At 39.4% G+C, this 12,703-nt stretch overlaps 1 protein-coding gene across 7 annotated transcripts in view; it reads right to left on the reverse strand.

Moving 5' to 3' along the window:
• TRPM6 (transient receptor potential cation channel subfamily M member 6) overlaps window positions 1-12,703 on the reverse strand; it is a 93,406-nt gene that overhangs the window by 42,713 nt on the left and 37,990 nt on the right. For 5 of the 7 annotated variants that reach the window (XM_038123959.1, XM_038123963.1, XM_038123965.1 and 2 more), the window contains 8 exons: window positions 12,205-12,258; window positions 8,367-8,507; window positions 6,927-7,061; window positions 5,579-5,859; window positions 4,291-4,519; window positions 3,563-3,709; window positions 2,803-2,937; window positions 1,674-1,802 (listed from right to left, as the gene is read on the reverse strand). In XM_038123959.1, the coding sequence (XP_037979887.1) occupies window positions 1,674-1,802; window positions 2,803-2,937; window positions 3,563-3,709; window positions 4,291-4,519; window positions 5,579-5,859; window positions 6,927-7,061; window positions 8,367-8,507; window positions 12,205-12,258 (1,251 nt within the window). Of the gene's footprint in view, window positions 1-1,673; window positions 1,803-2,802; window positions 2,938-3,562; window positions 3,710-4,290; window positions 4,520-5,578; window positions 5,860-6,926; window positions 7,062-7,308; window positions 7,405-8,366; window positions 8,508-12,204; window positions 12,259-12,703 lie in introns of those variants that run through there. The other 2 variants (XM_038123960.1, XM_038123966.1) reach the window with 2 other exon arrangements.

A 12,703-nucleotide genomic window follows, 5' to 3' on the forward strand; every position in this document is an offset into this window, starting at 1 on the left:
GCCTTTTCATTAACCTTTAAGTCATGGAAAGTACCAACCTAACCTTGCCACTGGGAAAATAACTAACGTCCTTTATTTCAGACCAAAAGTATAAAGAAAGATCCTTGTATTCTGCCAAGGACAGGTTAAAAAAAGAAGTGCTGGCAACTAGCAAGGTAAAGAATGAAATGTTCACTCCTTGAACTGTAAGGTGCCCCAAAGGGATTTTAAGCTTCACTGAGCAAGCGCGTGAAGTGGAATCCTTGGGAGGAAGCAAATAAAATGTTTGCACATTGCCACAAGTGAGGCCAATTATGCAGTGCTATGTGAGATCACAGTGATAAGTACCAAGGAAAGGAGAGATTTTGAAACATTATGCCCTGATCCTGCAAGAATTTATGCATATGAACACATTAACGTAGACAAGTGATCTAGACTAACTCACATGAGTAACTAGTTGCAGGGCCTAAGGCTTCAGCAATTATTTGATACAATCTAGAGAAACAGCGGTTTGCAGATATACATAACAAGGCCCTCAGCAGCTAAACAGCTGCATGGCTAAAACACAGTGTCCTACAAAGTCTTCGCCAACAGACCAGAACTAGAACACAGATAAAGAAAATCAAGTAAAGACATCAATTTCAAGGTGTCCAACCAATGGTACTAGAAAGAAGAGCTGTTGTTTCTGCTGTCTCAGCATGAAGATGGTGCAAAAGCACAACAGTGATTTCAAAATTGCTTGCTATTTTACATTCAACATTTTTCTCAGTTAGCAAATCCTGGTGTAGATTTCTTCAGTCCTATCTCATGCTGACCCAGAACTTGCAAGCCCATCCAAGCTTTGATATATTCCCAGTATTTTTACTGTCCCTTGGAATCCTTCACCTCTCTCATACTGATTTCACATTCTTCTGAGTGATATGTATTTGAAGTATCCTTTGCTCAGAACTGTGGCTGGCTTTTTGTGGCTAGCTTTATTCCTCTGAAAGTACAGCATTTCAAAAGTCATATGAAAGACTATTCACATTACTGTTATTTACTATGGGCTGATTCTACAGTGAAGGCATGTCAGACCAGATACAATAATTGAGGAAATACATAGCTGCATTTGTCCCTAGACTCAGGTTTGGAGCTCAAGTTGCATTCAGAAGCTTGAGTCTAATCAACTGCAAATAATTGCAATAATTTTGATTGGAATATCTTTTTTTTTTTTTTTTTTTTTTTTGTGCCAAATAAATCCAGCATTAAAAGTTGATTGTGTTTTTTTTTTTTTTCCAAATGCATTTACGGAAGGCTGGCTAGACTTCAGGGAGAGCCATAGATTATTCTATGCAAAAATTTATTAATTCATAACAAGTTCTCACTCAGATTAAATATCTAAAGATAAATTTTATTACTAGAAGTCTAATGGTCAGCTCAAGAAAATTAAGAAGCAGGTGCCTACATCAAGGCTCTAAATCTCAATTCAGCAGTCACCTACACATTACCAACCAGCTCTACACAGAAAAGTAGAGAATCAAAGCCAAATTTAAGATGCATTTTGATGGCCCAAGAACTGGTCTTCTAATAAAAGACTTCCAATAAATAAATTTTCTGTATAACTCTCCATTAAAAATAAAGCAGGATTTAGCATTCTTCAGAAAGGTATTCCCTGGTTTATAAGAAAGATGAGAAGCATGAATGGAAAAACTTACCTCCCTGACTTTTTCAACAGCAGTAGTGAAAATATAAATGATAACAAGCCACTCTTGCACACTTGGTCTTGGTTCCATCTTCACCAACACAGTATAAGTAAAGAGCATGAGGAATGCCAAGTACGACATCTGCAAAACACAGGGCGTATAATCCATGCACACAAAAACCTCAAACAAATTTCTGCAAATACAACAGCTGACTGCCTTCACTATAGGTACTCAAACTACTGGGACACTGCCACATTTTTGAGGCCAGAATCTTTATTCCAGTTCTCAAAAATTTTGTTTTGTTTTGCTTTGGTTTTACGGAAATGTCCCTAAACATCACTGGAAATTGGTACTTTAATGCTGAAAAAATAGGTAAGAGCAAAAGGTAAACAATTGCAGCATATGCTCATCCCCATAAAAGAGGCAGAATTTTTTATCTTGAATGTGGGTCTAGATGGTTTCCAGAGGTCCCTTCCTAAAATAACTATTCTGTGATTTTATTCTGTGATCTGCACACCATTTCTTGAATGCAAGGGCAGTCTTATGCCTTTATCCTAGCCTTCTCTAGGGACGAGCAACAATTCTCAAAGTTAAATAAGTCACTGCTGGTTAATCTGTGCCTTCCAAAATGCAGGAATGATATTAGGTGGAAAACACATACAATCACAGCCTGATCTTAAACATCCTGTACTCTACTGACACAGGGTTACTAAAACTGATTTAATAAATGCACACTTCCTATAGCAAATGATCCCCTACAGAAAAATATTTGCTTTTACAGAGACAGTTCTTAAAGAAAGGACCATTAATACCAGTGAAGTATTAAAGGTACAGAAGGCCACCTTCAAATCTATGTCAGCCTTTGCAACTGAGCACTGCAAAGACTGTGCTTGAGTTTTTCTTTAGTTCCTTATAATTGTTTTTCTGGGTTTTTGGGTTTGGGTTTTTTTTCAGTTGAGTTGCATGATTTTAGCAGACAATTTTTACACTTAACTGTCAGAGAAACATTCAAATGGCTTCCCATTTACACCCACCACTGTATGACTACAAATCCATTCTAGAAAAAGAAAAGCAGGATTAAGTGCTGTTTGAAGGACCAAAGGAGGGGTTTATCAATCCAAGTTCTAGAATGATAACTAACCGTGTGAAACCAGAACTTGACAATTGGTGCATTGTAGAACTCATAGATTTTTCTAGTTCCAGGCAGGTTTCCTTGTCCACCATCTCCTTGGCTTTCATCAGACTTCGGAACAGCCTTTTCTACATCATCACCCTTCTTGAAAAGAAAACAGCATTTTTAAAGTAAAAAGCAATGGTCTATAATTGCAAAGGTAGTGTTGTTTCAGAAGGAAGACAAATATCTAAACTTAGTTCTGAATTCACCAACCATTACCTTAGCTTGGTTTTATCTGGTTACAAATATCTCATTTGTAATAATCAACATGCACTCTGTGAAAGATGCCCTATATGGTACAGCTACACTGTCTGTGTATTTTATATAGGATTTTGTATAACAGTATTTAAGGAAAGTCAGTAGCCTGGACTTTTGCTAGAGACTAATGGATAAAATCAAAAGCTAACATTAAGCAGAACGTGTGTGAGCACTTTTCCTAGCTGCCTCAGGTAGGCAGCTGCTCCCTTCCTGCACTAGCAATACACGTGAGGTTGGGAAGGATTTTCTCATTATGGTCAGCACAGAAGTGACATCCAGGACCGATGAAGTAATTTGTACCACATTCACTTAAGTCCATATCCAAACTAGGAACCTAATCCATACTTCTGGAGAGAACTGGCCTCCAGCCATTTCATTCCACCTGGTGAGCATCTTCTCACTCCTCAGAACTCCACCGTGGTAAACAGACAGACTCTGGCACACAAATGACTGATCCTCACAGACTAACCAAAGTATCTTTAGAGCTGACTGGGCTCTGTTCCCCGTGATACCATAACTGGTGGAAGTCTTGGGACTGAGGCACATGAGACATTTCTGCCTTGCTTTTAAACTCCAGCATCAGGATTGTGGGAGGCAGGAGAATACTCATAATGACCTAAAAGAGAGACATCAGATTAATTTAGCAGTGATAGCATAAACCTAAGGCCATGGTCAGCCATGCCTGGTGCCAGCACAAATTGCAATTCCACTGGCTGGGGAAGGAGTCACTGGTGCTGGGAATCTGTATCCCAGAGGCTGTATCTGACAGCCTCTGAAGATTTGTGCTGCTCTTGCCTGATTTCTGGTTTTGAAGAGTGTCATTGTATCTGGGGATGCTTTCAATACTGCTCCCTGTGTCTGGAAAGCATCCTTCCCACCAGCAGCTCTGCAGGGAACAGGCAATGTGGGGAAGCAACAGCAGGTGAGAAAGGACTGAAAAGCGCTGAGAAAACGGGAAGAGCAACAAAAAATCCTTCATCCTAATGTCCTCCCACATATGCTTTTGCAAAGAAATGAAACAGAAGCAAGTACTGTTTTCCCTCCCTCCCTTGCTTTTGTTTCCCAGGTGTTCACATTCCAACATATGCTTCAGCACAGATGTCTGAAGTTGCATTAGCCAAGTTCATAACCAAAAAAACCATATATTAAGCATCTAAAGAGCATCTAAATGGTCATAAAACAACAGACCGATGCTACCTTAAACCAGGAGTTCTTCCGCATCTTCAGGCATCCCATCCACATATCGGTCAGCAGCATCTGTGTGCACGTGTGGGACACAAAAGGCCGCAGCCCCACAGACACAGCCAGCTTCAAGCATGTTGAGTTGCTCCAGTTTTTCAGTTCATAGGTCAGCAACTTCATGGCCATCTGCTCATTTTGTTTGAATGCTTTGTCCAGCACATCTAAGGCAAGCTGTCCAAATTCCCTAAAGCAGAAAGGAATTAACAGTCAGCATAACAGGGCTCCATCAAAACTCAGAGTTACTGCTTAAAAGAGGTTGCTGTGAATAATCTGGTAAACAAAGTTCAGCTATCAATCCCAGTAAGCAAGCCTTCTCCCATTTTTCTCACTGCTTTATCAATATACCTAGTGAAAAACAATTTGGGATGTAAACCTAACTGTTTAGTCCAAATCACAATGTTTAGAGCCATCCTGTTTTGTCATTTTTTTATTTATTTTGTTCTTAATCTCACTCAGTGATGAAAATGGACTCTACAAAGTTCTTTGTATTTGCTTCAACCAACACACAGATTCATCACCACTGAGGGCAAACATTGCAGCCAGTTGCAAAAGTCTCTTCTTTTTGGACTGACTTAAAAACACCTCTGCAGAGAAGGCTCTTAATGGAAGGCACATACCCTCTTTAAAATTTTGGAGCTGCATAGGAACATACATTTTATTGCACCTTAAGCATTTATTGAATCTTAAGCATGAAATCTACAAAGCAGAAAATATATTTCTAACAAGAAAAACACCAGAAAATACAAAATGGAAATTACAAACGCAAAGAAAATTCTTGGTCTACTTCATTTTTCATTCAATCAGGTATTTTACTTTCCACTTAGTCTTACACAGAGCAGGATTTAAGCACTGATTTTGGTTTGCTCATTACTACTTGCTATGAATTTGAACAGTACAGACCTACGTGCCATATCGCTTTTTAACAAATTGAACTGGAAGAGAAGCTGCAAGGGAAATTTCAGCCTTTCACCTGACCATTTAGCAGATAATGAGCTATACATTACTCACCTATATTTTCAAATATGCATTAGGTAATATGCAAATAGTGTTCCTTTAACTCTCCACATTACACACCTGTACATAGATCCATTATATAGTATCAATAGTAAGTATCTGAAAGTACTTTTTTTACAGTCCATTATCCATGGTATCACTATCTTTACTAACTCTTGGTGGATTAGGGCAGTCTCTAACCATTCTCAGAACCAGAGAACTTCAACCGAAATGAAGGGAGAACTCATACTTTGAATACTTCTTGAGTTCTTCTGAAGTGTCATCCACCATGTTGCTCTGTTTAGCTTCATGTGCCATTGCTCTGTAGAGTTTACAAGCAACAACAGCTTTGACCATGGCTTCCTCTCCATGCTGCCAGAAGAACATAGCCATCTTCTGTCTTTTCATTAATACTGCCCAAACCAGGAGGTCATTATAGGGATAGATGAAACCAGTTGACTCATAATTCTCTGCGTAGTTTATATCCTCTTTTGATTTCTTTTTATACTTTGGGAAAGGGCTGGATCTTTCCTATAAAAAGGGGTTTTTTTGTTAAAAACCAAAAGAAGGGGGAAAAAAGAGAGAAAATCCCAGTGAATGATTGAGGTTCAGATTGATGAAAACAAAGCTGCATGCAAATCTGAGTTGCAAGTAGCAAACTATTTGATAGCTATATACATTTAAGTCATAAACCACAGCTAGGTCCGTGTTCAAATTACCAATGTTAAGAAGCTGGTAACATTAATAAAGAAAAACTACACCTCGCTCTGCATCCATGCTTTTCATACCTTCCCTTTCCATAGTGCTGGGCACTCTCCAAACCCCATGATACCCCCATGCTTTTATTCTCTTTTTTATATGTGTCATGATAGAGGAAAAAGTACACAGTAGACTGAATTAAACACCTTAGATACTTAAAGATTATTTTCCCTGTCTATCACACTATACATTCATATCTGGGTATTTCTTGGTGAATGGTACAGGAAAAAGAGTCTTCTTTCACACACATGTAAGAGAGGAAGTCTCAGTGCTATCATGGGTTCTTTTTGGCTTTTTGGCTCTGACTAATTCCAACACAACCATTTAAATTCATTTTACTTTATGTTTTGTCAGATAGGTAGATTGATAGATAGACAGACAGAAAGATTGAGAGATAGATATTAAATCAAATCTTTGCTCTTCTATCATTCTTTCTCTGAATGTACTTCTTCTTAACAGTCTTACTATAGCACTTTAATAAGCCAGTCATGAGAAAGCATTAGGGAAGTCAGAGAACTCCTATGTTTCTTCCAAATTCAGAAGAGTTTTCATACATGCTTGATACTCAGAAATTTGGTGATTCTACATGTCAGTAAATTAAAGCCCTTAGAAACTAAAGTATGGAAGTTAAACATTATCACAGAGTCTGAGCTTGGTTTCACCAATAAAATGGCAAAATTTGTACTTTGTGAGCAGTGAGCAGTAAAGCATTGTTTCCACTGCAATTTAAGTACAATTATAAAAACTAAGAGCCTGACCAACATGTCTAAAATTTGTCAGTAAAATTATTATCAGCCTTATATGTCCTAAGCAAAGGCTAGACTAAGCAATTATATTACCTTGTATTTGTAAGGCTGTGCAGTTCTGAAGAACTGAGAATGCAAAGTACTTTCTGTGGATCCCATTCCACTATCCATCTGATTACTCTGATGAAAGGCATGAGACAGGCTTTGAGGCAAGCTGGAAACCACTCTCTAGATCCAAAAGCAAACCATAAAACATAAGGAGAGAAATACAAATTAGAAGTAAAGTTTTCTGGTACTCGCTGACTACAATAGTGCATGTAGAAATTGAAGTTATTCAAAAACTAGTGAGTCAGAAATCACCATAACTACTGCTGAAACTTATACCATCAAGGAAAAAATGGCCTGTTTCACATCTCAGTTAACAAATAAATATTTTTCTGAGTCTCTGAATTCAAAATAATGATTTTCCACTCACAGCATCCACGAATTGCAACAAGCAGGGTTTCAACAGATGGAATCACCCAGTCTGGAAGCTCTTCTGAGTGCCAACCTTTATAAAATGTGCCATAAGCTGTTTGAAAGAAAGAACTCTCAGAACTTTTTGCTGGTAATTTCCTCTGAAGGATGGCACGTCCAACATCTCTAGAAATTTTGTTCAGTGTTGGCTAAGAGGGAAGGATGTTAACAGCTGAATCGCTAATGCTCTTCCTAACAATTCCGAATTGTATGATTATATGGTTTCACTTACCACTATTAAGGTCATATTTCATTAGGAAAGAGCAAAAAGTGTTAGAACTGCTCACATCTTTTTAAAGCATTTTGCTAAAAACTATTGACACAGAAAGCTCTATCTCTCTGTTTCTAGTCACTCCAAGTTACAGGTTCCATGATTTCTTCTCAGTTTCCCTGAAAATTACGAGAGTCTTCTCTTAGTCATGGAAACATTTTGTGGGGATGGGTGGGTTTCTTTGTTTTTCAACATCTGGAAGTACTTAAATGTCCAGTTCTACTCCAAAAACTGGGGATCATTTTTATGCACTAAATCTATACCTTCTGCAATGTTGGGAATGACTTTCAACTAATTTATTGAGACGTTTAGGCTGTTTTTAAGCTACTGATTTTGGGAAACCAACAGGGAGAATGGTGACATGCCCTAAGTCTACTTCAAGACACATGGAATTTAGTATTTCTGTGAGGCGGTCCAAGCTGCAAGAAGTAAATATGTAACTGTTTCAAAAAAGAGAAAATGGTGGTTGGCACAGTCTTATCATACCTTATTGACGAATGATAGACAAAACACAGCCCAGATACCGGACACAAAGGTAAATTTACTGAACTAGTAAATAATTTAACAACCATTTATACTCTTGGGGATTTGTCTCTTTTAATTGCAATCTCTCTACAGTTCTCAAACAGGCAAGCATGGCACACATTTACATGATACTCCTCAGACAAACCAGGATGACAACATGAGCTATTTTCTGGTGTCACATTTTGGCTTTTCTTGGTGACCAGTGTTTTGGAAGAAGCTACCTTGTGTTTTCTGTAGAGATCATTGTAGAGAATTCGGAAATGCTTCCTTGTGTAGCTGCTCTGATAAGCTTCACCAAGGAGATATTCTATCACCAGTCCAATGTCAATCAGTGATATCTTGTAATCCAAAGAAAGGCTATTCTGAAACACCAAATGTCACATTTCAGGATGCTGTTATATGCAACATTCAAACATGTTATAGCCTTCCTATTGTAAGGGAAAATCTGGAAAAATGTGCATCTGTCAAGAAAGTGTACACATTCATTACACATATGGAACTCTTATAGAAAAGAGGGGAAAATGTGATTCCTGCAGCTCACTGTACCCACATTGCATATTTTGCAATGTTCACAAGATTAGCTGCATCCAGCAATGAGGGTAACTGTTCTTCAAGACAAGCACCAACAGCAGAGGTATGGATAAAAACCTCCCCACAAGAGAAAACTAGCATTAAGCACTTTGATTAACTAAAATTTAAGAAGTAGCTGAAGAATGTATTTTAGCTGAAGCAGAGTAATTCCTAGAGACTGGAAATATCCTGTTGAGACTCAAGACTGTCTTGACAACTAGGACAACAGCAGTATATGCACTAGCTCTACCTTCTGAGTATCTCACCTTTTCTGCTTAAAGCACCAGTGCCCATATTACCTCCACTGTCCTTCCAAGACCCAAGGTTTGTGACAAATTCTATGAAGAATAGATTCTCTTTGTCGTGGTTTGAGAGGAAGTGAGTTTTTGGGAGGTGGTGGTGGTCAAACCAATAGGTGCTCAGATGTGAATATTAGCACCTGGTTTGGCCATTGAGGATATGGATATGCCTCTGAGAAAACAGGGATTAAAAGCAAGGAACTCCCAGGAGAACTCTCTCTTGGTTCCGGTGGATGGAGAGGTCAGACCGCCCCTGCCCAGCTGCGGGCTGGGCGGGGGAGGAGAGGCCACGAGGCCGGAGGGAGGTAGGCCGGAGCCTTGGGCAGAGAAGGGAGGTGAAGGCCGCTGGCCCCGGAAGGACAAGAGTGAGTCCCCCACAGATTATGGAAGGGTGGAAGAACTCTGAGAGGCATCGGGCAGCCCCCCTTTCCCAGGAGGGAGAGAGAGAGAGAGAGAGAGATGCCAGTGCTACCTTGAAATTTGATAGCACTGGCCTGGCCGAGAAGGAGAAGGGGGGGGCAGTGAGAAGAGTGCCCGGCAGAGCCAGCGTGGGAGTTCAGGACGAGTAGAGACTGTGATTTTAACCCTTCTGTGGGATGATGGAAACCTTGCAAATGCTGATCCTCCGGGAGTTGAAGGAGAAGAGAGACGGGGATAAAGTAAGAGGAAATGTGCAAGTGTGATGCAAGCTGTGAAGGTGGAGAACGACTGAGAGAAGTTGAGAAGAATCCTAGGTGGAGGAGATGATGGAGTGGCTTTTGGCTGGACTTTTCTTGTATGGCCATGGACAGAACCATCTTCCCTGTAATACAGAGACTGCATTTTAGGGGGAGGCGGTGGCTTGGTGCCAAAGGAGTGATGTGAGCGGAGATGACAGGTGAGGAGGTGATGGTGCTCTCGAGACCCCTCGGCCCCAGGGGGTGAAATACCCCCCAGGGGGGGGACTAGTGTCCCGAAAAGGTGAGAGACTGTCGTTTTCTCCTGGAACTGGGCGAAGCATCCTTGAAAAGGGAACCCTAAAAGCAGCTCTGGTCCATGTGCAGTGGTGAGAGCACTGAACATGGAAGGAAGAAGTCACGAAGGTGGTTGCTGAGTGACGGGGAAACACAACTCGGCTGTGTTTCCAGGGGAAGCCTGTGGCACAAGAGGGACTCCTCTCTCCTTGATGAAATGAGAGGTGGTTGTCGGAAGGGTGGAGATGGACTGAGTTGATTATTTGAAGGGTGATGGACTGGTAAAAATCTAAGGTTTTGTTTTATGATGTGGGAAATTGAGTGGGGGGAGGAGAAACATTTTGAAAGGTTTCCATTTTGCTCTGTGTGTTCATTTTATTGTAGTTATATGATAATAAAGCTTTTTTTCCTTTCTTTGTTCACAAGTAGAGGCCTGCTTTGCTCTGTTTCTGATCGCATCTCACAGCTGATACCAGGGAGAATAGGTTTTCATGGGGGCACTGGCATTGGGCCAGCGCCAAACCATGACACTCTTCCATGCAGATTTTAAAAATTTTTGTTAAAACCTTAAACTGCAACTCTCTGAAGTGAAAAAGGGGCCTGTATATAAATGGGATCAGAGATGTTATGTACTACTGGCAACGTAAGCCTTTCAGACTGTGAAAAGTCTCTTTCTTCATTGGACTGAGGGTGTTTTTTCAATATACTTCAGTAGCAAACCTCAGTACAGTCAGCTAAGGCCACTCAGTCCCAGGTCACTGAGAGTTAGGCAAGTATTTTTGAACACCTAAGCTTGTAGATACTTCTCTCTGCACTAATCTCTATCTTTTACATCATCAGAGCAGACTGCAACGTATTTTCATTTAATCGCAGCAGCATCAAAGCTGTTCACAGTAACAGAAAATATTCTAAAATCCAGGGTCACATCACTCTGTTGACTGTCCCAGCTACAGTGTCACCATGTTTAATCCGACTGCAACTGCACAACCCGTTCACAGAGCACTTATAAGAACTTATAGAAGCTCAGGTAAATAAGGCTTTTCAGCATTTAAACCTGTTTCCAGATTTGTATAAGCTAAGCTATAGGCTTAGCTTATACAAAGGCAGAGAAAGTTTTGAAATTGTGCAGACATTTTTTACATTAATTCCATTACTGTATGTCAGGTGCCAAAAGCTTCGCTTTAGATGACACACTGGGTTTTCCCAAAGTGTCCTGAGATATATAAAGACAAATATATATATGGATTTTAGAGACGTGACCATATCAATCACTCCAGTGAAGAAGAGAATTTTCTCAGCCTGGAGAAGCTCAATGTTTTTTTCAAGATTTAGACCTTTCAACATATAGATTCCAGATTTATAACATAAATTAGATCTCGAATATGTTCATCAGTATGGAAAAACACAGAAAACAGTTTGTTTGGGAGACCAGGATACCCTACATCTATCTAAAGAATCATAAATGGGATTGACATGAAAGTCATCTGCAATAACGAAACAACACCACAAATCCAACAGAACCCTGCAAACAGACAGACTTGCCATTTCATTTTATCTTAGTAATCACACCCTAGAAAGAATTAGCCAACTAGTTTAGATTTGGATCTAGGAATCTCCTGTGTTGAAGTCTAGATGCATAAAGAACAGTTCATCCCTTCCTGGCTAAGCAGTGCTGTGAGGAACAACAGATGACAGAAAGGAAATAAATTAATGATGTATTTAAATAACAAGGCTGCTACTAAATCACTAATGGAACCAGTGCTCCTTGCAGTAGTCATCCACTGCCACCTTCTGTTCTCTTAGGCAATGCAGCACATCCAAATATTATCTCTTGTCACATTATCTTTTCATTCCTGCTCTAACAAGGAAAGACCTTAACTTTTGGGGAAAAAATAGAAAACCTTAAAGCAATGAGCATAACCACTGCACTAAGTCTTTTGTACAATCACTTCAAAATGTCAATTTAGTAATGTGAAAAAGAGAGTCTGATCTGGATGAACTACTTGGCTTTGAAATTAAGGTACAGGACCCTTGGGAGCCTCAGCAGCAATATGTTGCTTAATTGCTTAGGGGGTCAGTGGAATTAAGATGAAACCATTTAGCAGATATAAGACTACAGTAATGAAGCTGTCACTTCTGTTACCCAAATTCCCCTGTATTATCTAATAGCAGCTTGCCAGTGGACACGGAAATATTAATCTAGCGTTTTTGTCCTCAGCCTTTCCTATGTCTATTACCTGTTTCACATCTCGAACTAGATGGTGTAAAAGCAGATTTGATGGTCCTTGTTTCTGTGGTGTGAACAGAAAAGACAGTAAACAAACATGTCACTCTACACTAGAAAATCAATACATATATTATATATAAGAAATAAAAGAAAGCAGCTTAACAAAAATCTACAAAAAAACCTCCTTTGATTCAAACTCCCCCCACTCTACCCACAAATCTTTTCAAAAAGACTTCAACACCAATCAGCAACACTTCTACTATTTTAAATCTTGACTTATTCTAGAAAGAAGCTGATATAGCTTTGGTCTAAACAACATATCATTTTTAGCAAGGTAAGCATGTATTACATTTCAGATTAAAATCTGAACATATTTCTTGTAACCTTCCAATGAGTACTCAATCTAGTGACAATGAATCAAAAATAACAACCTGTTACACCATTCCCAAAACCCCACATTACAATAAAAAATAACCAAACTCATTAATTTTCCTTTTTTTTTTAAATTA

This window comes from Motacilla alba, chromosome Z (assembly GCF_015832195.1).
Source record: "Motacilla alba alba isolate MOTALB_02 chromosome Z, Motacilla_alba_V1.0_pri, whole genome shotgun sequence".
Lineage (NCBI taxonomy): Eukaryota > Metazoa > Chordata > Aves > Passeriformes > Motacillidae > Motacilla > Motacilla alba.